The 26,013-nt window shown below is 36.9% G+C and overlaps 3 protein-coding genes and 1 long non-coding RNA gene across 8 annotated transcripts in view; 1 reads left to right on the top strand and 3 right to left on the bottom strand.

Annotated features, from left to right (window-relative positions):
- Positions 1–26,013, top strand: part of nf1a (neurofibromin 1a) — an 89,917-nt gene that overhangs the window by 37,098 nt on the left and 26,806 nt on the right. For all 4 annotated transcript variants that reach the window (XM_065280881.1, XM_065280883.1, XM_065280882.1 and 1 more), the window contains exons 35-40: positions 313–423; positions 18,374–18,806; positions 19,308–19,648; positions 20,959–21,161; positions 21,243–21,436; positions 21,686–21,826. In XM_065280881.1, the coding sequence (XP_065136953.1) occupies positions 313–423; positions 18,374–18,806; positions 19,308–19,648; positions 20,959–21,161; positions 21,243–21,436; positions 21,686–21,826 (1,423 nt within the window). The remainder of the gene's footprint in view (positions 1–312; positions 424–18,373; positions 18,807–19,307; positions 19,649–20,958; positions 21,162–21,242; positions 21,437–21,685; positions 21,827–26,013) is intronic.
- On the bottom strand, positions 1,271–2,788 carry LOC135770438 (uncharacterized). The gene is made up of 2 exons (XR_010542623.2): positions 2,554–2,788; positions 1,271–2,059 (listed from the first exon to the last, which is right to left on the bottom strand). It is a non-coding gene; the product is annotated as an uncharacterized lncRNA (long non-coding RNA).
- LOC135770439 (oligodendrocyte-myelin glycoprotein) lies at positions 3,920–7,118 on the bottom strand. Its single transcript, XM_065280132.1, has 2 exons — positions 6,565–7,118; positions 3,920–5,494 (listed from the first exon to the last, which is right to left on the bottom strand). The coding sequence occupies exons 1-2, from the start codon at positions 6,576–6,578 to the stop codon at positions 4,315–4,317; spliced, it is 1,194 nt and encodes a 397-aa protein (XP_065136204.1). The 5' UTR covers positions 6,579–7,118; the 3' UTR covers positions 3,920–4,314.
- The window catches only part of LOC135770945 (uncharacterized), a 33,076-nt gene continuing 18,668 nt past the window's right edge, over positions 11,606–26,013 (bottom strand). Inside the window, exons 1-4 of one of the 2 annotated variants that reach the window (XM_065280886.2) lie at positions 25,546–25,891; positions 17,995–18,154; positions 14,196–17,889; positions 11,606–13,900 (exon numbers count right to left, since the gene is read on the bottom strand). In XM_065280886.2, coding sequence (XP_065136958.1) covers positions 12,425–13,885 — 1,461 coding nt within the window. In that variant the 5' untranslated portion in view covers positions 13,886–13,900; positions 14,196–17,889; positions 17,995–18,154; positions 25,546–25,891 and the 3' untranslated portion in view covers positions 11,606–12,424. Of the gene's footprint in view, positions 13,901–14,195; positions 17,890–17,994; positions 18,155–25,545; positions 25,892–26,013 lie in introns of those variants that run through there. The other variant, XM_065280887.2, reaches the window with a different exon arrangement.

A 26,013-nucleotide genomic window follows, 5' to 3' on the forward strand; every position in this document is an offset into this window, starting at 1 on the left:
ATTTTCTGTTAGTCTTAGTACACGATGTTTAAGTTTTAAACAGAAAAAATATTGAAACTCTTTGGTTACTTTTTAGCGCAACACTAATGGTCTAATCAGATTCAATGGATTGTGCTAATATATGCTAAAAGTGTTACTGCCAGACCCGGAGATTAGCTGAATGGATTCCAAAACGGTAAAAATCAAATGTTTAACCCTAGGAGAGCTGGAAAATGAACATAATTTCAAAAAATGTGAGTGTCCCTTTTAAAGGCTTATTGCATGTTTATTGAAACATTTAAATATATTTGTTTACTGTGCACTTTTTTTAAGGCATCAAGTTCATGAAAAAGAAGAATTTAAAGCTTTGAAGACACTCAACATTTTTTACCAAGCTGGCACATCTAAGAACGGGAATCCCGTCTTTTATTACATTGCCCGCAGGTAAGAGCTTGTATTAAGACGTAGCTTTACTGTTGTAACATCTGTGTTCCTACATCTCCTGCTTACTCAGTTGGGTGTAGTGTTTCGTTTCATCTATATCCTGTTTGTCACATTTGCTCTCTTCAAGATTGACACAAGCCATGTTTGAGTATCTGATTGCTCATACAGTTTTGCAAAAATCCATATAGTGTTTTAGATTCGATTTCATTTTATGTCTTTTAAAATAGTGAAGTTACAAAATTAAACAACAATGCATATGACTTTAAAAATACATTTATTACATTTGCTTTAATAATTTCTAAAGAACAGTTTTATTCAATATGTTTTAAAGCATGAAGATAATGACAGTATAAGATGAGTAATCTTTGCTAAATGAATAAACTTAAGATTAAGTAGGTCTGCAATCAAAGTCAGTATTATTAAATGATTTCAAAAATGTTTCTCATCAATTTAAGTCAAACCCAGAATATGTTATAACTACATTTTACATATTATCTACATTCATATTACTGCTCCTTACTCTAAATGGATTTTAACAGTTTCATTTTTTTTCTTTTCTAAAATCGCTTAGGAGAAACGTATGATACTTGATATTTAAATGAATCACAACTAAGAACTTAATCAGATTTTCTGATTATTTAATTTATTAGTTATGAAAAACCAACCTCAGGTCAACCACAGGTTTGGTGCATCCTGTAGGTTTTAGCTGTGTGATAAACTAATTCAATTTCTCATCTCCTAAAGATGATCCGAGTTGCTAAATGAGTGTAAGGACCGCAATGACGCCGACCGCGTAGATCAGAATTTCAGGCAGCCTTAGGATCTTCAAAGGTGCCACACCAGAGCCGGCTGTTGGATTTGAGTAAGTAGAGTTGGATGGTTTGGCTGTTGGATTTGGGTTAGTAGAGTTGGATGGTTTGGCTGTTGGATTTGGGTTAGTAGAGTTGGATGGTTTGGCTGTTGGATTTGGGTTAGTAGAGTTGGATGGTTTGGCTGTTGGATTTGAGTTAGTAGAGTTGGATGGTTTGGCTGTTGGATTTGGGTTAGTAGAGTTGGATGGTTTGGCTGTTGGATTTGGGTTAGTAGAGTTGGATGGTTTGGCTGTTGGATTTGAGTTAGCAGGTTTGGTTGGATTGGCTGTTGAATTTGAGTTAGTAGAGTTGGATGGTTTGGCTGTTGGATTTGAGTTAGCAGGTTTGGTTGGATTGGCTGTTGAATTTGAGTTAGTAGGTTTAGTTGGATTAACTGTTGAATTTGAGTTTGTAGTTGTGGTTGGATTGGCTATTGGATTTGTGTTCGTAGTTTTGGTCCGATTGGCTGTTGAATTTGGGTTGGTAGTTGTGGTTGGATTGGCTATTGGATTTGTGTTCGTAGTTTTGGTTGGATTGGCTGTTGGATTTGAGTTCGTAGGTTTTGTTGAGTTGGCTTTTGGATTTAAGTTGCACACGCCGGATGAGTTGCACATGACGGTTGGGCTGTTGGTGGTTGCGATGATGGTGGTTGCGATGATGGTGGTTGGGCTGGTGGTGGTTGAGCTAGTGGTGGTTGAGCTGATGACACTGATGAGACCATTGCTTGTAATCATCATAGTGACCATCAGAAGTATTCTCTGTTTGGTAATCATTTTTAGATTTTCCTTTGCCGTTAGGAAAGAAAAACAAAATATGTGGTTAAATTATAGGGTACTCTCAACATTGGTTTTTGTTATTTCAACTCTACCATCAGGTAGATATTTTAAACTTTTGAGTTAAAGACTTTAATATATATTGTCAATACTATTATTAATGACTAATCATCCAATACTCTACTGCTTTTTATCCCATACAGTGTATTCACCATTGTATTCATCTGAAAGCTTAAGCGACACATAAAAATGAATAAATTTCTTTATGTAACAAAAACAAACCCAAGTTGCATTTATTTTAAATGATATATAGCATAAATACCAGCAAAGTAATTTTCACAAAATGTGTGTTTGAAATCTGATAATGTTTTAACATTAGGGCAAAGTATTTGGACTCTCTCTGGCTGTCAAAATTACTTAAATGTCTCTTGAATATATGGTACTTGAATTAGATTTTGAGTGTCCAGATAATTTTGGACTATATATATAAAAAAGTTCATATTTACCGTGGTCTCGAGGGTGATCCGTTCCGTCTGTGTCGATTCTCTAGAAGGATATCAGCGTGACTCACTATTGTACTCTGCCTTTTATTTTTATTTAAATCAACACCCTCACGAGGTAAAGACGTGTTAACATTGAAGATAAATAAACACATCCTCCCTATTCCACCCTTCCGTTTTTTCCTGTCTTGGATGCTAAGTGCCGGATGTGGTGTTACACTGGTTACAGACATTCATACTGAACTTTACATGGGATGGTAAGGGATGAGTGAAACAGGTTGGTGCTTGGATATGATGTCCAGTATGTACATAGTTAATCCTGATTATACATACAGCTTCTATTTTTTTTATTTTGATACTGTATAACTTTTTGTTTTTTTAATCAAACGTATGAATGCCTCTTTGTTTCAAACTGAATCTTCAGACTGCTATTTTCAAATTTGTTGACTTCATTTCATTTGTAACAGTTTCTTATATTGAACATTTTTTAACGAAATTTGCTGCATATTCATTGATCTTAAAAGGTTAGTTCACCCAATAATGAAAATCCATCATTGATCATTTACTCACCCTCATGTTGTTATAAACCTTTTTTATTCTGTTGAACACAAAAGTAGATATTTTGATAAATGATGGTAAGCATTCTGTATGTTCAACAGAATAAAAAAACTAGCTGGGGATTTTGTTCATCTTATATGTTACTCTGTTTATTATTAATATTATTTTGCCAATAAATCAGCTGATCCTAATGGTGGTTTAATAATACATTTAAAAAATCCTAGACCTTTTGAGAGGGAGCTCTGTTTTGAGAAAGTGCCTTTGCTCCAGCTTTGGGAATGTGTTTTGGATGTAGTTTGGAGAAAACACTTTCTAGACTGCTAACATTCATTCGGTCAGTGAACCATTAAGTGGAGCGGTGTGAAATGGGTGGTCAACCTTGATACGTGCTGTTTACTGCAGAAGAGGCATCGTGGGATTGCTCTTTTTACTATGAGGGAAACCCTTGGGCACATGTTTAACAGCAATTTACTTCAACATTTTCAGCCCAGCCTAGTTTAAAGGTGCAGTGTGTAACTTCAGAAGGCTCTCTTTGTAGAAATGCAATATACATACTATATTATCAGTGGTGTATAAAGACCCTTTAAAATAATCTGTATTGGTTTTTTACACTTAGAATGGGTCGTTTTTATCTACATACACCGCGTGCCCCCTTACATGGAAGTCGCCATTTTGCACCGCCATGTTTCTACAGTAGACCTTTATGGACTATTGTCTCAGACAATGATGCCACAAATAAATTACACATAGTAAAAACCCTATTATTTTATAGCTAAGGTATAGCGAAAACAGTTTAAAGACCGTATCACTTTATTCTTACCTTAATGTGTTGTTACAGATCCCAGTTTTCTTTAAGTCATAGAACGCAACATCATTAATACCGAATGTTTCAATTTAACATGTAATAAACAAAGAACATTAAAATGAGCAAGCGTTGCATAACATTGTAAAGTGCATTATTTTTTAATGAAAAGTGCATTATTTTTGCCTCACCAATAAACTGGTAATTCAGTTGTACTTGTATACATTCTAGAAGACGTGAGTATACACAGTAGCCATACGGTCACATCTATAGAAAGCCGTAAGTTTGTTGAAAGCAGCCCAAAATTGCAAACGGTGAAGAATGATCATGAGTGTTCTATTTTAAAACCAAACAGGTGAGTATCTTTTTGCATTCTTGAGCTTTTAGTTCAATATTGTTTTGCTAATTCACAAAACACTTAGAATCACTGCAGTGCATAAGAGATTCAGAATTGCAGTTTCAATGTTACACCTTTGGATTTGATGACTTGTGCTGCCAGCTCGGCCTGGAAGGATCTTCTTCGTGCTACGTGTTCGAATTGTTGTGCTTGTCTTTGTGGACAGACTATGTGGGGTAGAAGTGAGAAATCCCCCACCCATGCTCAGCACTTGCTCCCCTGCTCCAGAAGCATTGACAGCATTTGGATTGTGAGGGAGGTTCAGCAGAGATGACTTGGGCAGATATTCAGAGGTAACCACCTGCAAGGGTTCTCGGTGGCCAGGATTACGGGCATCGGCACCCAGTGGTGGCTCTGTGTATGCCGAAAGCCAGGTTCTCCTGGTGACCAAGTAGACCTCTCCACATGTGGGCCTGGTGTAACAAGGGCAGCCCAGGATTTTCGCTGGGGTCTGCTGCATCCATGTCATTAGATGGTTAATGTTCTCCTCATCCTCACAAGCCCAAGGGTTATCTCCGAGCGTTAGGAGCTGTAGTCCCACCAGCTGACTGAAGACACCGTCACTCAACGAGGTGAATCGATTTGCATGCAGGTAGAACCTAGAGAGCCTCTGCAGCCGATCCAGCGAGCCAGGTAAGATCTGCAGCAAGTAGTTGTGAGAGAGGTCCACGATCTCTACGTTATGGGGGATGTTCGTTGGGACAGTCCAGAATTTGTTGTGACTGAGATTGAGAGCTCGCAGACTAGGCAGCGTGTTGTTGATCAAAACCACTCGTTCTAGTTGGTTCTTTGACAAGTCTAGAGACTGGAGATTCCAATGATAGGCAGTGTCATTCTTTTCCAACTGACGGATGTAGTTTCCAGAAGCATGTATGTCCCAAAGAGCTCGTGGCAGGCCAACCGGAAAGTGCTGGAGGTGGTTGTAGGAGATGTCCAGAGTTCTTAAGTGGTCAAAATGGCTGAGGAGTCCATCAAGGTCTTGGAGCCTGTTATGAGACAGGTTAAGGAAATGAATGTTGTGCTGGAGGCTGTCAGGAAGGAGACTCAAGCCACGGGCAGAGCAGTCCACGACTCTGTGGCCCCTGCTACAGGTGCACATGGGTGGGCAAATGGCCAGCACACGCACCCCAAGTAGCAGAAGCAGCAGCAGCAGGTTAGCTGGCATGGAGGCAGGTGTGATGTTGACTGTTCTGAAAGAACAAAGACAAACTTGTCACTAACCTTTTTCTTTAAATTCAAGACCTGAACGCTTTATTATAATATCATAATACCCTGACCCCCAACTGTGTCGCCCTAACCCAGCTGTGTCCAATCCTGCTCAGAGGGCTGATGTCTCTCCAAAGTTTTGCTCCAACCCTAATCAAATACACCTGATCCAGCTAATCAAGATCTTCTCAGGAAGATTACAAACTTTCAGGCAGGTGGGTTGAGCGAGTATAATGAACATTAAACATACATACTTAACAATGTTTACACATTACTTAGAAGTGAATGTAGATGGGAAATCCCACTTCCTACATGCATCCTCCCATCAGGTTGTTCAATTATTCAAGTGAGAATGCAAAAATATTCAGATATATGTCGAGTAGTGTAAAACATTTGCCAAGATATCAGATTTTTGGTTGTACCAAGTTGTTCCCACTAAGAGAAAATCAGATTGGAGGTTGTGTTACGCATCAGCATGGTAAAGACATCATAACACACATTATCCATCACCAGCATAATGGACTCTTATGATGTTCAGGTCTCTACTCTCAGGTTTGTGCTTGAGATTTTGCCAGGAGCTACACAGTCCTGCTGCAGCATTAAGAAGTTGGCATTTAGCCTTAAAGCAATGCTGTGTCCTGCATAATCCAACACACTGTTTGTCGGTAGTCTCTGGATATATATACACATTATAGGGAGACGGCATGGTACGTTTATGTGTTTCGGTGTGCGCGTCTACATGCCACAGTCTGTTCTGGAAAGTTCTTGCATTCTGGCTACGGTCAATCTTACTCTAACATAAAGTGTTGAGTATTTGCCAAAGAAATGCAAGACTTATAACGCATTCGATTCTAGAAATCTCGATGGGGCAACAGTATAGCGTGAGCTTTGATTGAGATACCCATGTTTTGCAAAACTAAAATGCCCTACTGCAGCATCACTGTGCATTTTGTGAATAAGCATGCTTACTGCATGGCTGTGTCAGCACCCAGAAACCTAGTTGCCATGAGTTTAATGGTTTGAATGCTTGCCTTTCATGCCATATATCACTTACCTGATCCTTTCCATCACTTTGAGGACATTTCTCTGTTCGTTACAACCTCTCTTCTTCTGTTAGACCTGCTTTTCTAAATCAGCAAAAGGCGGTTTTGATTGTTTAATAATTTTGTCATTTAAATGCATGTATAAATCCACTGGTTTGACAGTAAGGTCCACGTTCGCTCTTTGCTGTTTCCCTCTCCTGTATATTCTTGTACTTACTCTCGCTCTTTTTTCCTTCCCACCCCCTCTCATTGGCAGCAGTAAGTTACTGTGGTATATTTCCACTTTCTAGCCACTTCCTTCCCTTGCTTTTCTTGAAGGCATGGCTGTGCAGTGTGTTGGCACGTCTAGATAGCCTCCGCTGCTGCCGTTGGCTGCCTGCTTACAGCATCAGCTTGAGAGAAAGTGGAGGGGTCCAAGATGGGCTGGGGGGTTGAATGCAGCATAGGCTCAGTCCATACTGCTGCTGATGAGGGGGAGATGCTGACTTTAGTGTTTTATATTCTGGTTCTGCACACGCAACCAAATCATCTCCTTCAATCTCTCTGGCTGTCTCTCCCCCTTTTTCTCTCCCCCTCTCCCACCCCCTTTATCTCTCTCTCTCTCTCTCTCTCGCTCTCTCTCTCCCGCAGTTTTGTTGCCTTGTAGTCATGGTCCATGCATTTATTACAGCCCCTTTATTTACAACCCAGTGCTTTGATAAGTAGTTTTGTGGTTAATTATTATTGCTGTGTATGACGCAGCTATGCTGCGAAAGGTAGAAGAAGAGGTCACATGGCTTTATGTCAGTTTCTGGTCCACTCTTTAAGACAATTGTGTTTGTCTTGAGGGCTATGGTTTGAAATTGGTTTCATTGCTAACCATTTTAAATATTTGTCCTTGTGTAATTATCAGATGTCATCATGTTTACCCACAGTGTGTCCTGCTGAGTGACGTAATAGATGTGAAATGTTCATTAATTGAGGTGCAATGCTGAGAAAACTACATACATGTGGTAACAAAGATATTCATAACCTAAATTGTATAGTTTTTTTTAAAGATTACTAATTCACTATTTTTATTAGTAATCTAACCTCAAGCAAAAAAAGTGTGTGGATTACTTTTAAAAGGACAGTATGTAGGTTTTTGACTTTAATACATCAAAATACTATTATAATATGAAAAAAAGGGGAATCCAAGGCACTCTTCATATATCAAAAGGTAAAAAGCCTTTATTTAAATATGGCTATAACATTAAAACATATAACAGGGCAGTAACCCACGGGTAGCGGCACAGATAGCCTTCCTCATGGTATTTACTATTATAATATATTTGAAGAGTTTGGTCCGAAAACGTGATAAACGCCATTTAAAAAAAGCAAAAATGCCGGCTGTTGCTTGCTCTCACACGACAGCGTCAAGCATCTGTCATGCTAAAACATTGATCCCAGGGGAGCTTATGAAAAACTTTCCATTTATTTTACGTAAAGTCAATAAAAAATCAAGCAGGACAAAAACATTTTACAGCTGATCGCTGTCAAAAAAGTCCAGCGACGACATCCCAAGGATGACAGCAGCATTGACAGTGTTCTTAATATGACAAAGTAAGGGTTCTGATTAATGCCTTTTTTATCTGTGTGTACCACTAGTCAGCTAAATGAACATAACATGGTAAATATGAATGCACATTTATATATTGATTTAATAGATTTATAGCATTTTGAAAAAAAAAACTTTTGCAGTAAAATTATCAGTTTTTAATAATACATCTTTGAAAATCAAATTATGAAATTAGAATTTTTTTAGGTTATTATAACCTAAAAATGCTGTGTGAAAGTTTGTAACAGAAAATATTGGTTTGCATCTTGTCACTTTTGTGGTATAGACCACTTTCTTCTTTGCGAACAGAGATGACTTTTTGTGGGCGGAGCCAAACTGGTTGCAGAAAGTGACAGCAACGCAGTAGCTGTGAGAAGTGTTTTAGCATTAAACCGTGATTTTCATGGATCCGGGGTTCTGTCGAAGTCTGATTCCCCTATGTTTCCCTTTAGTGCAATGTTTCTTATAGCGTTTTAATCACATTACGTTTATTTTTTAGATAAATAACAAGTTTAAATGGCTTGGCTACTGATATGCATGTATGTAATATATTTGTATTGTTCTTTTTTCCTAAATCAATTATTTTTACAGTCTGAATCGCTAAAGTACATATAAAAGCAATACTATCATGTTTTATATATAATAACGGTTTTTAAATATTTCATAATTTTCCCTTTTTCTATTATGTCTTCCTCATACTTATAGCTTATGTGTTTATTCTTAAACTATTATAAAAGTTTTATGTTTACACATAAATTAAAAAGGCCTGTTTATATTTTAATAACACTTCACATTGTGTGTGTGCTATATTTATTAAAGGAATAGTCCATTTTCTTAAAAGAAAAATCCAGATAATTTACTCACCACCATGTCATCCAAAATGTTGATGTCTTTCTTTGTTCAGTCGAGAAGAAATTATGTTTTTTGAGGAAAACATTTCAGGATTTTTCTCATTTTTTTAATGGACTTTAATAGAGCCCAACATTTAATACTTAACTCAACACTTAACAGTTTATTTTTAACGGAGTTTCAAAGGACTATAAACGATCCCAAACGAGGCATAAGAGTCTTATCTAGCGAAACGATTGTCATTTTTGACAAAAAAAAATAACAAATATGCACTTTTAAACCACAACTTCTTGTCTAGGTCCGGTGCTGTGATACGCCAGTGTGACCTAACGTAAATGCGTAGTGACGTAGGGAGGTCACGTGTTACATATATAAAACGCACATTTGCGGACCATTTTAAACAATAAACTGACACAAAGACATTAATTAGTATCAGTTGACATACAACAACGTCGCAACTGTCCTCTTTCTCAACACTTGTAAACACTGGGACGGAGTTTCGCGTTCGTTCTCTGTGACCTCTGTGTGTGGTCACGCTGGCGCGTCACGACCGGACCTAGACATTAAGTTGTGTTTTAAAAGTGCATATTTTTTATTTTTCTTGTCAAAAATGACAATCGTTTCGCTAGATAAGACCCTTATGCCTCGTTTTGGATCGTTTAGAGTCCTTTGAAACTCCGTTGAAAAAAACTGTTAAGTGTTGAGTTAAGTATTAGGTGTTGGGCTCTTTTAAAGTCCATTAAAATGAGAAAAATCCTGCAATGTTTTCCAAAAAAAACATAATTTCTTCTTGACTAAACAAAAAAGACATAAATATTTTGGATGACATGGTGGTGAGTAAATTATCTGGATTAAATGGAATATTCCTTTAAGTATGTAAACCAGTATAATTTTAGAACAAACAGAAAGAACATATAAGCAAATATATACAGAAATTAAAAGAAATAATAGAAAACGAAAAAATTATGAAATTAAAAAAAAATGGTGATATTATTGCTTTTTCAGTATAAGAAACATTTATTCTGAATAAATTATAAATGTAACGTGATAAAAACGCTATAAGAAACACATGGAGGGAACAGACTTCGACAGAACACCGGACATCTTCTCTACTTAATTTCTATTCTAATTATTAAAAGATTTCCAGATGATTTCATCTCTCTAGTCTGTCCGTTTAAGGGCTTATTGCAAACATAAACACCTACATTTATCTTCAAATGGTGTCTTTGACAATGGTATTCTATAAAAATGAAAGCCATCTTTTTTGGTATTCCTATTCTGACACTTAACAGCACAACAGGACATTTTCTTGTGAGTTATATTGCTAGTTTCACTCGTGTCTCATTCATTTCCACTGTTTTTCTGCAACCACATTGCGTGCGCAGCTTGCAGTGACGTAACTGTGGCGTCTACTCCAAATTGGTCTATAGAAAACACATTTTTACCCAAATTAGTCAAAATGGATTTATTGCGTTTTGGAACCAAACTCTTCCTTTGTTTATATTTAGTAAAACATGCTAAGTTTCTCTGGACAAACAAAGCTATAGCCAGTTATTCTCTTTTTGAATGTACGTGTCTATTTTTGTTTTGGTTAGTGTGATCCCGCTCACTGTCAATTTACCCAATAGTGTATTTTGACAGCTCGGTTTCCAGTTATAACAGTCACTTAAATGAGTCTGCAATGACCCGTTAATGCAACCTACAAAAATAACTGCAGTTATAAAAATCCACACTTAGATTATTAGGATGTGTTTTGCTCTGTTCGTCTTTTTTTTTCCCCTGGTGTTTTGAATGAGCTTTTGCAGCTTCTGGGAGCACCAATAGGGTGTGAATTTTTACCAGTGCATTAAAGCAGCCTGGCAACACCAATCGAATGTGTGACACCTGCATAGCAACACAGTGATGCTTTTGTAAGAGTTACTGAGGCAGGAAACCTGCAGCAGTGAATGATAGGCTACTGAAAATATTTGGATGAACCTAGTTTGAAAGTGCAAGGAACTGTTTAGTTACCATGTAACTATGGTACTAACAATTGCTGTTCTTCATTATAAGCAAAATGCCTGTGCATAACAAACAATTTTTTGCTTGCTGTGACAGTTGGTTAGGATTTGATAGATCCTTATGTCCTTTGTTTGTGGCGTGTGAAATAAATACTGACTTTTACCAGGTTGTTTTTTACTTTATGGCGTACCACAAGGGAGTATTTAAAGTTATGACTGGTACTAATCTCCATCACTTTAATATAAACCAAAGGCAGATAATAAGTCTTGTGGTTTGTGTCCCAATATAACTCTGTGACATTTCCTCTCTCACTTCTGCTGTTGGTTTGCACAGACCCGACATTTATTCATGTGCAGTAAGCATCTGTACTAGCTTCCTACTTAGCGCAGTGTCAATCAAAGAACAGTTTGTGAATCTTTGCATTTGCAGTAAACTGCTCGTGTTAGTTAGTGGAGTATAAAAATGTTTTAGTAGTCAGTTTGTAATATGGTATGTTTCAAAGCAACATAGTGTGGCCATCTTGATGTTTTAGATAGATTACGACTTCCTGCACGGCACTTTAGTAAAATGTGCAAACCCACAAATGCTACTTTATTTTACAGCCGAAGAAATGAGAACACACAGGCTTGAGTAGTTGCAGTGTTTTTTATGCTTTGAATCAGATTTAGTGATATTGATTCTGATGTTGATAATAGCTCCTCATAGCTTGCAGCTTAGCAATGTGAAATAGTAATGAAATACTGTTAGCTATGCATACTGTGTTTACATGTTAATTCTTACACACACAGCTCTATTAACACACAAGATTTGGAAAACAAAAGTGCATTTTTACTACAAAGAGACATTTTTCAGCTTTCCTAAAAAATTTAAGGATTAAACTGTTGCAATATTTGACTTATAAAATACTCAGACTGTATAAAATTCCTTGTTGCATTTGCATTTTTAATCACTTTTTTAATTATTACTATTTAATCAACTTGAAATTACAATTCATTTAAACTTTCTTGACTACCAAGGAGTTGCTATAAATTATTAAAAAAGTTGAATTAGCATGTTATTTCAACTTTATTTTTTATTTATTTCGAGCAGCCTCTCGCTAGTCAATAAAGTTTAAATTAAATTAATTTCAAGTTGATTAAACATAACAATTTAAGTGCGACAAGGACATGTTGAAGTGCGTCTGAGAAAAAAAATTCTGAATGGCATAAGGCCAAGGTTAAGCAGATTTGAAGTGCAAGTATTTGATAAACGTTTAATACGTGCTGAGAGCTATAGATTGATATCATTCTCATCTTTCACAGCGTTGGTTTTTGCATCTAACCTCATATGTTGTTTCCAAGAACATATGTGTTTGCTTAGTTGTCATTATTAATATAAATATGAGTCTGATGATTTTCTCCATTTGAGTGGTTTGTAAGCAGTGAAGATTGTCTGTTAGATTGAGATTATGGCAGTGGTGGAGCAGGAGGAACATTCCCAACATTTGATATTTGCGTAAGAGCTATGTCTTCTGAAAGCGAATCAAGATCTATAGACACTAAAGGGTGCAGTGGTTTAACCACAGGGTCCTGAGGTGAAGATTTAGGGAGATCATCATTCAGTTCGCCTGATTCTTTGATATCCACCGTGACTGCTGGGATTTTAGTGTCTGTGGAGTCAACAGAAGCTGGAGCTTGATGGTTTTGACTTTCTTCTGTCTCTGGCAAGTCTCGAACCAGTGTTTGTTCCCCATTCGCACCTTTGACCTCGTCCGGATTCTGTCTGCCAAAGGTGCTTCCTTGCAGTATATCCCCCATGAATACTTCCTCGTCTGTATCCCTCCGAAGTGTGAGATGTTTGGATAGTCGATGGGGAAGGTATTTGGAAATGGAGATCTGGCCAAAGCCTCGTCTGTTGACGGACTCGGACTCCGCCGTAGTCGGCAGGTCAGGTTGAACTTCGCCATCCAGAAACGGCGAGGGTCCGGCCCACTCATTATTTTCCAGCTGCTTTTTCTGGATTTTTCGTTTCCGGACCAAGATGTATATGATCCCTATGAACATTAATGCCAACGTACTGCAAATTATAGATGCTACAATAGTACCTGGGCTCTTTTGTTGGTTGCTATTAGGTGGAGGGACCACTTTCTTTTTGGTGGTCTTCAGAGTGGTTGTGGTTTTCTCCACTGGCTTGATCGTAGGTGTAGGCCGTTTCTCTGTGATTATTTCCCTTTGTGTGGTTGTGATCAAATCTGTCACAGATCTTACTGTGGAGGTGTGAGTCACTTGGTTAGTCTGGACTGTAGCCTTCCGTGTTTGGTGTACAGTATGAAGGTCACTACTTGCAGTGGTTGTGTTGCTCTCCGGGTCTGCTTCACGTGGCTGAATAGTATTACTGAGGGTAGTGGAATTTAATATTAAGGGTATTTCCTGTGTTGTGTCTTGCGTTGCAACTAAAGGCCCTCTGGTTGCATTCACCTGTTGTGCCACAACTTTTTCAGATGAATTAATTGATGACATAAATTCTGTAGTATTTAGGATAGCCTGTTGTGTGAGGATCCTTTCCGTAGTTTCCGTTGGTTTGGTTCGCAGGTGTTGTCCTGTGCCATTTGTATCTCTCTTCCCCCTCTGATTCAGTACGTGAGCACTGAAAGTCCCCACGTGGAGGCCTTGATGCTCTGGTTCACTTGTTTCTGTGAGATGTTGCGTCTCCATGCTTCTTGAAAGTGAAACCACGTTTTCTTTTTCAGCACCAAGAGAGTAGTGCCTCAGTCCTGATTGCGGTTCTGTTGTGTGTTTAAGCCTATGATGGTCAGCGATATGCTCATTGTTCCTCTTGATATTTGCGCCTGCCGTTAAATTACCGTTCGGTCTCCATGGCAGTGAGAAGAGGAAGATGACGACAAGTGGGCATGAAATCGACCTCATGTTTTTATGGGACACCTTGCAAAAGGAGACATTTTTACTTTAGAGACCATTTCATCCCCAAGCAGATACTCTTGATAATATGCAATGGGTTATGATGAATTCTCTGAATCTTTGAATAAATACTTGTACGTATTACATCAGATCTTTGCGTATTAAAAAACACAACAGTTTTTTTCATAGATGTTTACAGAATGGCAATGATAGCATATAGGATGTTAATGAAAACTAGGTTTGCATTTAGCTTTACAGTAACTGACTTCATACTCAAATATTATGTAGTTATTTAACGTAATAAAATAAATCAACTCACTTAAGATTTTTCCAAAGAAAGATTGAATTGTTGGCTTATGAGAAATGAATCAGGAGAATATATCCATACCCAGACAGCCTCAGATGCATTTGCTTAAGAGCGAAGTGTGATCTGATGAATATACGGAACCTTCACTCAACAGGAAGTGAAAGCTATGAAATGGTTGCGTTCGTTTTGTGCTAATACAACTTTTATCTTTGAGGAAAGAGTCTGTGGTAACCGTGTGAAAGCATGGGTTTGCAAACGAAAACTGCATCAGTATTGTGGCTCCATTATTTAATGTTTATTAGTTGATTTATTCATAACAAGAGCAAGGAGGAAAGCATTATGAATTTTGACATTTATCTTAAAGTGTAAGAATATATTTAGCAGCTTAAAAGTCATGTGAGGGGAAATGATCTCATTTGGTCTCTGTTTTCGTAATCCTTCTAAGAAGTTCCTTTTTCAATTTAAATTTTCTTTTAAATGTAAAGCTTAGAAATTGAGTTTATCTGTAACTGTGATAGAGAAAGAATACACGCATAAAACACAGTTCTTTATCTGAAAAAAAAAATGTAGGTACACTGTTTTCTTTATCGTTAGCATTTTATTTTACGTTGAAGTACAAATAAGGAGCTCAGAGAATGACAAGGGTGGGCAAGGCCCTTCAAGGCAAATCATGCGAACTTTACTATGTTTAAGGTCTTAAAGTATATGAAGTACTATACTGCTTTCAAACTTCTTGGCCATTACTGGATAAATCATGTTATAATTATAATATTGGAAGAAAGTGACACACCTTTTATTTCCACTGTTGTCCAGATTTTCCCAAACCCTTTGGTTGAGCCAATGTTGCATCATCTAGCTGCTTTTTTACTGCAGGGTTGATGTATACACCGTTTGGGGACTAAAGCGGGCTTTATACTTCTGCGTCGATTGAACGGCATAGCCTACACAGAGACTCGAACCCTACGAAGTACCCTATGGCATAGCCTGACGTCCCAAAATGATACAGCGTGTCAATGCTACACGAACCGCAAATGCTCTGATTGGTCTGCTAGAACCCCTCCCATAAGGTCAAAAAGATCTGTGCCGCATTTCCTCACACGAATTTCTGCTTATGAGATTAAAACAAAGATGGCCCAAGTTGAGATATTTAACTCAAACTGCAAGAATATTCGCTATCTATTTACCTCCTCCACTGCTGTTCTTCTCAAATAACATACACAAGCTTCTTCTATATTTGTGGGTTTACTGGGCAAGTTGCTTTTACTTCGGTTGTTGCTTTTATATGTAGGCCAGTGCTATTCAAATCTTACCCTGGAGGGCCGGAGCACTGCATAGTTTAGGTCCAACCCTGATCAAACACACCTGAGCAAGCTAATCAAGGTCTTCATGATCACTAGACAATCACAGGTGGTTAAGTTTGATTAGGGTTGGAGCTAAAATATGCAGTGCTCCGGCCCTCCAGGGTAAGATTTGAATAGCCCTGGTGTAGGCCCTACGCAGAAGTATAAGGAGCCCTTTACACTCTCAAAAATAAAGGTGCTTCACGATGCCATAGAGGAAAAGTTTTTGGCTAAATGGTTCCATGAAGAACCTATTTGGTTTTTTTAAAAAAAGGTTCTTTGTTGTACTGATATTAATTTCTTAGTTTTTATCTTTTAAGAACTATTTTGCTAGATATGCACCAATAAAATATAAGAATAATATTCTTCCATCTGCTCCTTTCTGATCATGGAAATGTAAAGGAAAATTCAAATGAATTGGATGTGCCTTGTACAAATAATGCATTTTCATGAAATGATAAAAGAGAAATTAATAAAAAAAAATATTTTGCGAAAACGATGATTCAGATTGATATCTGCTGATACCGATAGTTTGGTAGTTATATTAACTACATTCTGAAGATTACAATTGTCATAAGAACCATTAAAGAGCACCTATTGTCCAATTCACAATTTTACATTTCCTTTATTTCCTTTGGTGTGAAAGTGTGTGTTAGTACATTTTAAGGATATGCAAAAGGTACATACCCCAAAGTAAACAATGACACACTCCAAAGTTATCATCTCCAATGTAAATCTATTTTCTTGGACTACAACAAACACACGGATTGTAGGCAACAGTTTACTTCCTGGGATTGGTGATGTAGACAAGACCGACATTATCATAATTCCTTCCGCTTGGACTCACAGCCTGTAGGTTAACTCCTGTTATCAACTGAATCTTTCAAACATAGTAAGGAGCGTCACGTTTCCGGCTGACATCAGAGGTATTCTGGCCAATCATGACGTACAGATTAGCTGGCCATTCAGGAACACAAAGCTTTTCAAATCTGTACGTTTCAGGAAGATAGTGAAATCTGGAGCTACAAAAATGTACGATATGTAGAAAATAATGTGTTTTTAACCATAAACCACACAAACACATTGTATTATACCAAATACACAAAATAATATAATTTTTTTGCAATGAAATAGGTGCTCTTTAATAGTGAACAATAAACTAGTGATGTTTCTTTACATTGTTTCTTTAAAAGTTTTTACAGGTTCATATCTAGCGTCTGTTGGATGATAGCGATAGTGTAAAAAATTCGTTTTTGCCAATTATTAGCCGATATATCGGTGCATCTCTACCTTTGACTTGAATGGTTTCTTGAGATACCAAATGTGGTTCTTCTATAGGATCTCTGTAAAGAATATTTTAAGCACCATTATTTTTTTCAAGTGTATGAATTAGTTTGTGTTGCCTATGCACATAGAAATTGGCTAGGAGAAAGGATTTACATAAGAAAAATTTCAGCTTTAATTATCTGCAAAAACACTTTGTTTGCAAAATTGTCATATTGTTATTTACCGAGCATGTGTCTCATTAAATCTAGATTTTCTTTCATTTAGAAGTAATGTCCTTGCCAGAATTAACAGATGTTCATAGTTAGTTCCATGTTATAAACTACGTTATGTGTTAAATGAAGCTTATAATTTTGTCTTTTTGTTACCACAATATATTTAGTCACTGCTAAACTAAACTACAGGATTTTTTTTGAGTATAAGAAAAGGAAAAAAACGAACAAAAATGGTCAAAATATACCACCGCTAGAATCAGCCACAGATACCATATCACGCTTATTGTCTCCAGATCTGACCCTATATTTAAAAAAAAACATCCCATCTTGCTTTACACCATTAGAGGCATGTGCTCCAAGTTTATGGGATCTATGCAGGATTCCCTGGATGCTGAGCTTTGGATAGTTGTTGGCACACTTTCAATGTTTTGAGAGCTGTTTGTAGTAGAGATATACTGGCTCGGCCCTGCGTCCTCATCCTGGATCTCCTCTTCCTCTCCATCAGTCTTGACATCCTCAAGAAGAACGCTGGTTTCACACGGACCCACGATGCCTCCTTCTCTTCTCTCCGTTCCCCAGTAGCCCGCACCGCTCACTAGATCTGCGTTGCTTCGAGATTGACGAGGGGCCAGGTTGTGACGTTTCAGTTTGGAGATGTTGCATGCCAACACTATGGTGGTTATTAGTAAGATCAGGATGACGGCTCCAATAGAAGCGGCCACAATAAACGCCAGCTGGGGATCAATAAAACAGCTGATCTCTGAAGCCCCCGTCGGATGATAGGTAGTCAGTGCGAGTGAAATATTTAATTCTGAGAAGGTGGAGTTGACCACTGTGAATCCTTTTGTTGTCGCCATGTTTTGATATCTGTGAAGTGAACATAAATAGTTATTAAGACAAACAAGTATCGGTGAGATTAAAAAAGGTATTTTTTAGTTTTCAATACTTTTAAACCAATACTTAGTTTCTTACCAAAGTAGATATAAGGCCTTGATGATGATGGAGTTTATCCGGAGAGCTGGATGCTGAATAGTGAGCTGAAGCAAAGATGCTCAGTGTATTAAAGTTGCGCAGTCACTTCCTGTCACCCTGCTTTACGATGTTATTTAAGTGTTCTCAGTTGAGTTTTTACCTGTGGTTACATGAGAAAAATGCAGGGTTATATTTAAGTAGGTTCATCTTACTGTTCAACACGTAACATTTACTATTTAAAGGCGTAGTTACAGACCTTTGTCTTATAAGCGTCTTTTTATATATTTACTTGTAACTGCTTCACATCACTCCCAAAACACTTCTTCAAGTCACACAGGTCATAGGTAAATACCTAAATTGCCATTGTTTTCTCTCCCAGGTTCAAAACAGGACAAATCAACGGGGATCTTCTCATATACCATGTGCTGCTAACCCTCAAGCCTTACTATGCCAAGCACTATGAGATTGTTGTTGATCTCACCCATGTTGGTCCCAGTAACCGGTTCAAGACTGACTTTTTGTCCAAGTGGTTCGTGGTCTTTCCTAACTTCGCCTACGAGAACGTGGCTGCCGTGTACATCTACAACTGCAACACCTGGGTACGAGAATATACCAAATACCATGAACGGCTACTGACTGGCCTCAAAGGAAGCAAGAAGCTGCTGTTTATCGACTCGCCCGCACGCCTAGCCGACCATATCGAACCAGAGCAGCAGAAGCTGCCCGCTGCTACACTGGCACTGGAGGAAGACCTGAAAGTTTTCCACAATACCCTAAAGCTTGCACACAAGGACACTAAGGTGTCAATCAAGGTAAAAACTTGGTAATGTTAAATGCACTTACAGTATGGATTAAATTGCATTATTACAAATAATTGTGATTCTTAAAAATGAAAAATAGTTCTGTTGCCAAGTATTTAAATGGATGCTAAACTTTATAAAAGAGTGATGTTAAATGGGCCATTCACACAGGATGTGTGTATCTGTGATATTTATAATTGTTGGTCTATGTACATGCTTGTCAAATGTCTGTCTTGGGTCTTGTGTTGCCACTTGTGTTATTTTCTGTGCCATAAGCGCCGCATTGAGAGGTCTTAAAATTAGTTTTACTTTTAAATAAGCACCATACAACTTTTGTTTCATTGCGAACTTCATTTAGCTTTTTTGTGTGCAAGTATATTTCCTGTGTTATGACTCTACAGTCAGCTCTATGTTGTAAGTTTCCCAGAACAAATAAGTCAAACTTACTCTTTTCTGTTAAGTCTTATGTTCCTAAATGTTCGTTTTTAACCTTTTTGGCCTTGTTTTATACAGGTGGGCTCAACAACAGTACAGGTGACCGCCACCGAACGTACGCGTGTCCTCGGCCAACCCGTTTTCCTGAATGACATTTACTATGCTTCAGAGATCGAGGAAATATGCCTGGTGGATGAGAGCCAGTTCACACTGACCATCGCTAACCAGGGCACCCCTCTCTCGTTCATGCACCAGGAGTGCGAAGCTATCGTTCAGTCCATCATCCATATCCGTACACGCTGGGAGCTCTCCCAACCAGACTCCATTCCTCAACACACCAAGATCAGGCCTAAAGATGTTCCTGGCACCCTGCTCAACATCGCCCTGCTCAACCTGGGAAGCTCAGACCCCAGTTTGAGGTGAATGCTATTTTCTTTCCTGGAGTATCTTGGGATAGTGAAGTATTGGCTGCGCTGAGGCTGTTGTTGAAAATTTTGGGTGAATGGTCCAATGCAGTCCCTTATTATGACAAAGGTCTTATTATGACAATGGGCCTTTCATTTGCAGGCCTGTGTCTTTGTTGTGAACTGATTAGAAATGCTAATACTGCTCCGTTGTGTCTTTACTTTAGCTGGGGCGGCTCTTGAATTTGCCATCCCATGTAGTTTTTCAATTTTATGATTCTCATACATAATTTAGATATTTCAGCAAATATTGAAATGATTTTAAAGCTGCAATTTGTAATATTTGCCTCTATATCGCCACCTCAGTTTGAAATATGAAATTGCAGGTCACTTATCATATGTATATCTTTACACGATAGTCACATTTTCAGACTGAACTTTTTGGTTTACTATAAATCATTATTATAAGTTACTTATTAATTATTAATATTTATAATTTAAATAATAAAAAATAATAATGTATATCTTTACACGTTAGTCACATTTTCAGACTGAACTTTTTGGTTTATTATAAATCATTATTATAAGCTAACTTATTAATTATAAATATTTATAATTTAAATAATAAAAAATTATGTATTTCTTTACACGATAGTCACATTAACAGACTGAACTTTTTGGTTTACTATAAATCATTATTATAAGCTAACTTATTAATTATAAATAAATATTTATAATTTAAATAATAATAAATAATTATGTATATCTTTCTTTACACGTTAGTCAAATTTTAAGACTGAACTTTTTGGTTTATTATAAATCATTATTATAAGCTAACTTATTAATTATAAATATTTATAATTTAAATATAAAAAAAGATGTTTATCTTTACACGATAGTCAAATTTTGAGACTGAACTTTTTGGTTTACTATAAATCATTATTATAAGCTAACTTATTAATTATAAATAAATATTTATAATTTAAATAATAATAAATAATTATGTATATTTTTTTACACGTTAGTCAAATTTTCAGACTGAACTTTTTGGTTTATTATAAATCATTATTATAAGCTAACTTATTAATTATAAATAAATATTTATAATTTAAATAATAATAAATTAAAAATTATTATGACACATTATTATTATAAGCTTACCACTATGAATTGGGTTAAATGAAGGCAACATAAAATTAACCTAGCAACAAAAATATGTAGCTCACTCACTTATTTATTTATTTGATTATTTTATCCAAAAATTGCAGCTTTAAGTAAATAAGTGCATTGAATACTTTTGTGCTAACTAAAAATTTGTTCAATAGGTCAGCTGCGTACAATCTCCTCTGTGCCTTAACCTGCACCTTTAACCTGAAGATTGAAGGACAACTTCTGGAAACATCTGGCTTGTGCATCCCAGCAAACAACACCCTATTTATAGTGTCCATTAGCAAAACACTAGCAGCCAATGAACCCCACCTCACTCTGGAGTTTCTGGAAGAGTGCATCTCTGGCTTTAGCAAATCAAGTCAGTATTATACAAATTCACACCTTTAATATAAAGTACCATGTTGATTGCAATATACCCCATATATATAAACTTTTTCAGGTATTGAGCTAAAGCATCTGTGTCTGGAGTACATGACTCCTTGGCTAAAAAATCTGGTGCGCTTCTGCAAACACAACGATGACGCTAAAAGGCAACGCGTCACAGCTATCCTGGACAAACTCATCACAATGACTATTAATGAGAAGCAGATGTACCCATCCATACAGGCAAAGATATGGGGCAGCTTGGGTCAGGTAGGCCCTCCACCTTTACAGATGCTCTGATTTATCGTCCTTTATTAGCTTATCCTTAAATAATCGGATTATTTCAACAGCATCCCCATACAATGATAAATGGCTTTAAACCGTAATGTCACTTGAGTATTTCAACAGCAGCTCTGGTTGTGTTCAAGAACTGTGAAGCAATTTGCTGGGGTTGGATAAATGCTCTTTGAGATTCAGCATTTACAGATTTACACTTCTCTTTAAAATGCATGTTTATAGATCACAGACTTGTTGGATGTGGTGTTGGACAGCTTCATAAAGACGAGTGCTACTGGGGGTTTGGGATCTATCAAGGCTGAAGTGATGGCTGACACAGCCGTAGCACTGGCCTCAGGAAATGTCAAGCTGGTGTCTAGCAAGGTAACCACTTATCTCATATACTGTAACAATTATAGTATATTAATGTATATGTATATGTTAATGTATATGTAATGCAGTGTGTATTGCAGTACATATGCGGTGGGATCCGTCAAGCATCTGTTGTGTATTTGATAGACTATTATGGATATTTAAAATCTCTAGTGTCTCTAGACTAGTGATCAGGACACATGAATGGATCAAAGGTCTATTTATCTCCACATATCTCATGAATACAAATTCACAGCATGAATTTTGAAGAGAAAATGTAGGTCACAGGCAGGGTTGTACAATAAACATTTCCTACTATTTATTTATATTTGCGTAGACGAGAATATTTATAACGGCAGTGAACGTCTCATATGGCAATAAATATTCTCGCATAACTTAACATACCAGCATAATGACGTGAATAAACAGACAAGCAAGCATGATTGGCAAGCAATGAGGTAAACCTGCCAAACATGCTGTTAACTGCAATAACAAAGTCTAAATAAGCTCAATAACAGTAAAAAAAAAAAAAAACATTATTATCCCTCAAAACTTTACATGACAAACTTTATATTTAAAAGAACTATGTTTTAGGTATGATGACCAAATTTTCAAAAACCCCAAAGCTCAACATGTATCACATGACTAGACAGAGCAGACATTCCCATTTACGAAGATACCTGGATTGTAAAAATCCATTAAGGATTGAGAAAGTTATGATATTTTTAATATTAGAAATCAGAGGAAAAAGTTATATATGGATGTCAATGGAAGGTGTGTGACCGAAAATGCTGCTTATTCACATGTTTTTGCTTGTAACTTTCTCATTTTATCAGATATTTGCATGAAATATCAGACGGTAGAATTTTGTTAGTTTTTTTTAATTTAATCATGAACATTTACTGTTTTAGTTGGAATGGGACATTTAGTTGGAATTAGTTTGTCATACTCGGACCCATGGTTTTTAAAACGATGCCTGCAATTCTGATGTTCTGAAAGGGCGTTCGCTAATCTACCACCTCAAACGTGACTACCAAATTTTCGCAGTTCTTTTTAAATACTTTCTCCTTCCTTGGTTTTGATAAAATTTTGTCAGTACCAAGTATTTTGTCAACTCTACTTTTCAGTTGTGCCCTGAGTCTAGCGGGAGCACACAGAACGTTTGAAAGTGACACAAATTTTCAAACAGTTGCTGTAAAATAAAAACACCTCAGGGCTGAAAACGCTTCCGGTGGTTCTTCTTCACGTATTTATTGTAGTATTTAGTAAAAAAAAACTACAACCATGTGGCGAGAAGTGGATATTGCATGACATGCATCTTAAGAAACAAGCCAGAAGTTCGACGCGAGTGCCCGCAATGTCAGCATTGCTATATATCTTTACAATTATTCAAAGATGCACACATTTTTCCATAATTACTCCCGTAAACTGAGCACATTTGTCTCTGGCCTCAGTCTATTATGCAGTATTGCTGATAGACAGGTGCACTTCCCCATCTTTCAAACGTTTATCATTTTGTATAGTTATCCTTAAAAAAAATAATAAAAATCATAATTTTATTATAATTGCCAGATTGATTATGATTTGCATTACCCTTATGACTATGGTTATTGTGGTGAGGCAATAGTAAATTTGTATTGCTTTACTACGAATAAAAACTAAGTAATTTTTTGTATAATTAAACAATAGTAAAATGTATAGCTATTTATAGCATACTTTATGTATATGCATTTTTGTGTCAATTCATATTAATTTTAAAGACTAAATATGCGCTAATATTTTAAATCAGCGTGTGCAAAACAGCACAAATAGGCTCGGTGCGTAAACGATCGCAGCACTGCTGCAACGGACCGGATGGACCGCATATGTATGCTGTGTGAAAACTCTAACCTGTTAACATGGGCACATAAAAAAATATGCACTCCTAACGCACTGCATACGGAGTATGTGTAACACAGGTGTAAGGAATAATTGACGATGGGCCGTTAAATTATTCGAAAATAATTATTTTTAAATAATTCAAAGGACCGGAGTCAATTATTCCTCTTATACCACGGTTATCACAAACATTGCTCTGGTGATTTTTTTTTTTTTTAAGATGTTTGAGAGGTCAGGTGTGCATTATTTGGGTTTGCATTAGGGATGGGCACGAGTACTCCATTGCTTGAGTACTCAAACGTGGCATCGATGATCGATCACGAAAACGATGATCATGTGGGTTTATTTATTTATTTATTGTGGATATGGGGACATTTGGATGTCTGGTTAGCATTACAAGCGCATGTGGTAGTAAAGACTGGGTCTGGAGATGCGTGTTTGACGTCGTGTTGAGCTACGCAGACTGACGTATGACATCAGTAACATTACCATGCGTGATTCAAAAACAAACAGATAATTCTGCGTGACGGCGCCGCAGCAGCATCCCGCCGATCCCGTTAAGCCGGCCACAACTCGCATCACTGAGGCACTATGGTTTAAAAGGATGCCGTGATTTTCGGAAATACAGTCAGCCAGGTGCAAAATGTACAGCGCCGTCAAAACTTCAATGGGTTATCATCTCATATTTAAACATCAAATATCAAGAGATACCAGAGAGCCATACGAGCATTAACATTACATCTTGACTGAGGTAAGAGGACGACCCGACACAGCTAATCGCTAAAATGATAGCAAAACACTTAAAGCTGGTTAATGTTATGAAGCTTGAGCTTTGACTGGACGTGTTTAAAAGTGCGCTGTTTTTGATGCAGATCCACAAAGGGAGTTAAACTTCCTTTTTTTAGATAACTTAGTTGAAAACTTAGTTGAAGTCTTGCATTTTATGCAGATAGATGCACGTTGTACATTTATGTTGTATAAAGGCTTAATATTATGCAGAGTGCGTCATATAGAAAGCGCTTCGGTTTGTGTTTATTAACCCTTTAGTTTCACTTCATCACGCAGCTTTTCCTTTTAGAGGTTTCTGTTAAAAACATTTCATTCATTAAAAATCTAGTATGTGTTCATTGTTCTGTCATAGTTTCTTCGAAATTAAGTTTTATTTGAGTGTTGTTAATAAAAATATTTTCATTTTCACCATGACGTGTACGCCCCTTTGATTGCCCCGCCCCCAGTTAATCGAGTACTCGTTCTTCAGACCTATGAATTAATCGAAATTTAAAAAATGACATAAATGCACATCCCTAGTTTGCATTATTTTCAAATAATTAAACGTCCCGTCATCAAGTATCCCTTACATATAACATTTACTCAGCTATAGTATATGTAAAATGTGACTTGTTTTGCATTTGAAACTATTTCAAATAGAAACCATTTCAAAACCGAACCAAGTCCAAAATCTAAATCAAAACTCTTGATCTATACCTGGCATTTTTTAATGTTGCCCATTTTCCTGATAACAACTTGTGTATCTGATATCTCTAGTTTTGCTAATGATCAAAAATATTTAAATTGAATAGTGAAGTATTATTTACAAATTCGAGTATAACATCTAAAAAATCAAGTAGCTTTTATATTAAATAATTTGTTATTTTTATGCAATTCATCAAATTAATTTGTTGTTGTATTTTCTACGCATTTATTTTTTAAATGACACCAGAACATTGATTGTGTGATTTTAATCTCTTATCCATTATTATTTCTTTTATTCTTAAGAAGTCTTTAAAAGTCTTCTAGTCGTATATTTCTCCGTTTATTTTCCAGCCTGCTAACAGTTAAACATTTCGACTTACCGCTTAAAGTATTTCTGGTCCTTGTATTCCTGAATCATTCCTCTTGTGATCTTATCCACGCTGACTAGCTCTTCTGCCCAGCATCTATTATCCTAAGTGTTTGTACACAAATGCTCAATTGGTACGTGTGTGCGCACACACAGACAATAGTAAACCAGCCGAGCAGTCTCTCCTATTATCTGGGCAACTGTTAGTCATTACGCTCAATGGACGTCATTGTAAAACAGTTAAGTAAACGATAAACACCCTAACAAATTCCCAAATCATAATGTACATGTTTTGATGTAAATAATCAAATTTTCTTATGTTTTGCCACCCCAGTTGTCAGCTATGCTGCTTAGTATGTGTAAATATTGTTTGGTTAGTAGGTGCCAGCCACTGTTGATGTCACTGCGATTCAGTTCTGGAGCACAAGGACCGGCTTTGTGTAGCTGTTGTGTCTTTCTAACATTTGTGTAGCAGAGGAGC

Source organism: Paramisgurnus dabryanus, chromosome 8 (genome assembly GCF_030506205.2).
Source record: "Paramisgurnus dabryanus chromosome 8, PD_genome_1.1, whole genome shotgun sequence".
NCBI lineage: Eukaryota > Metazoa > Chordata > Actinopteri > Cypriniformes > Cobitidae > Paramisgurnus > Paramisgurnus dabryanus.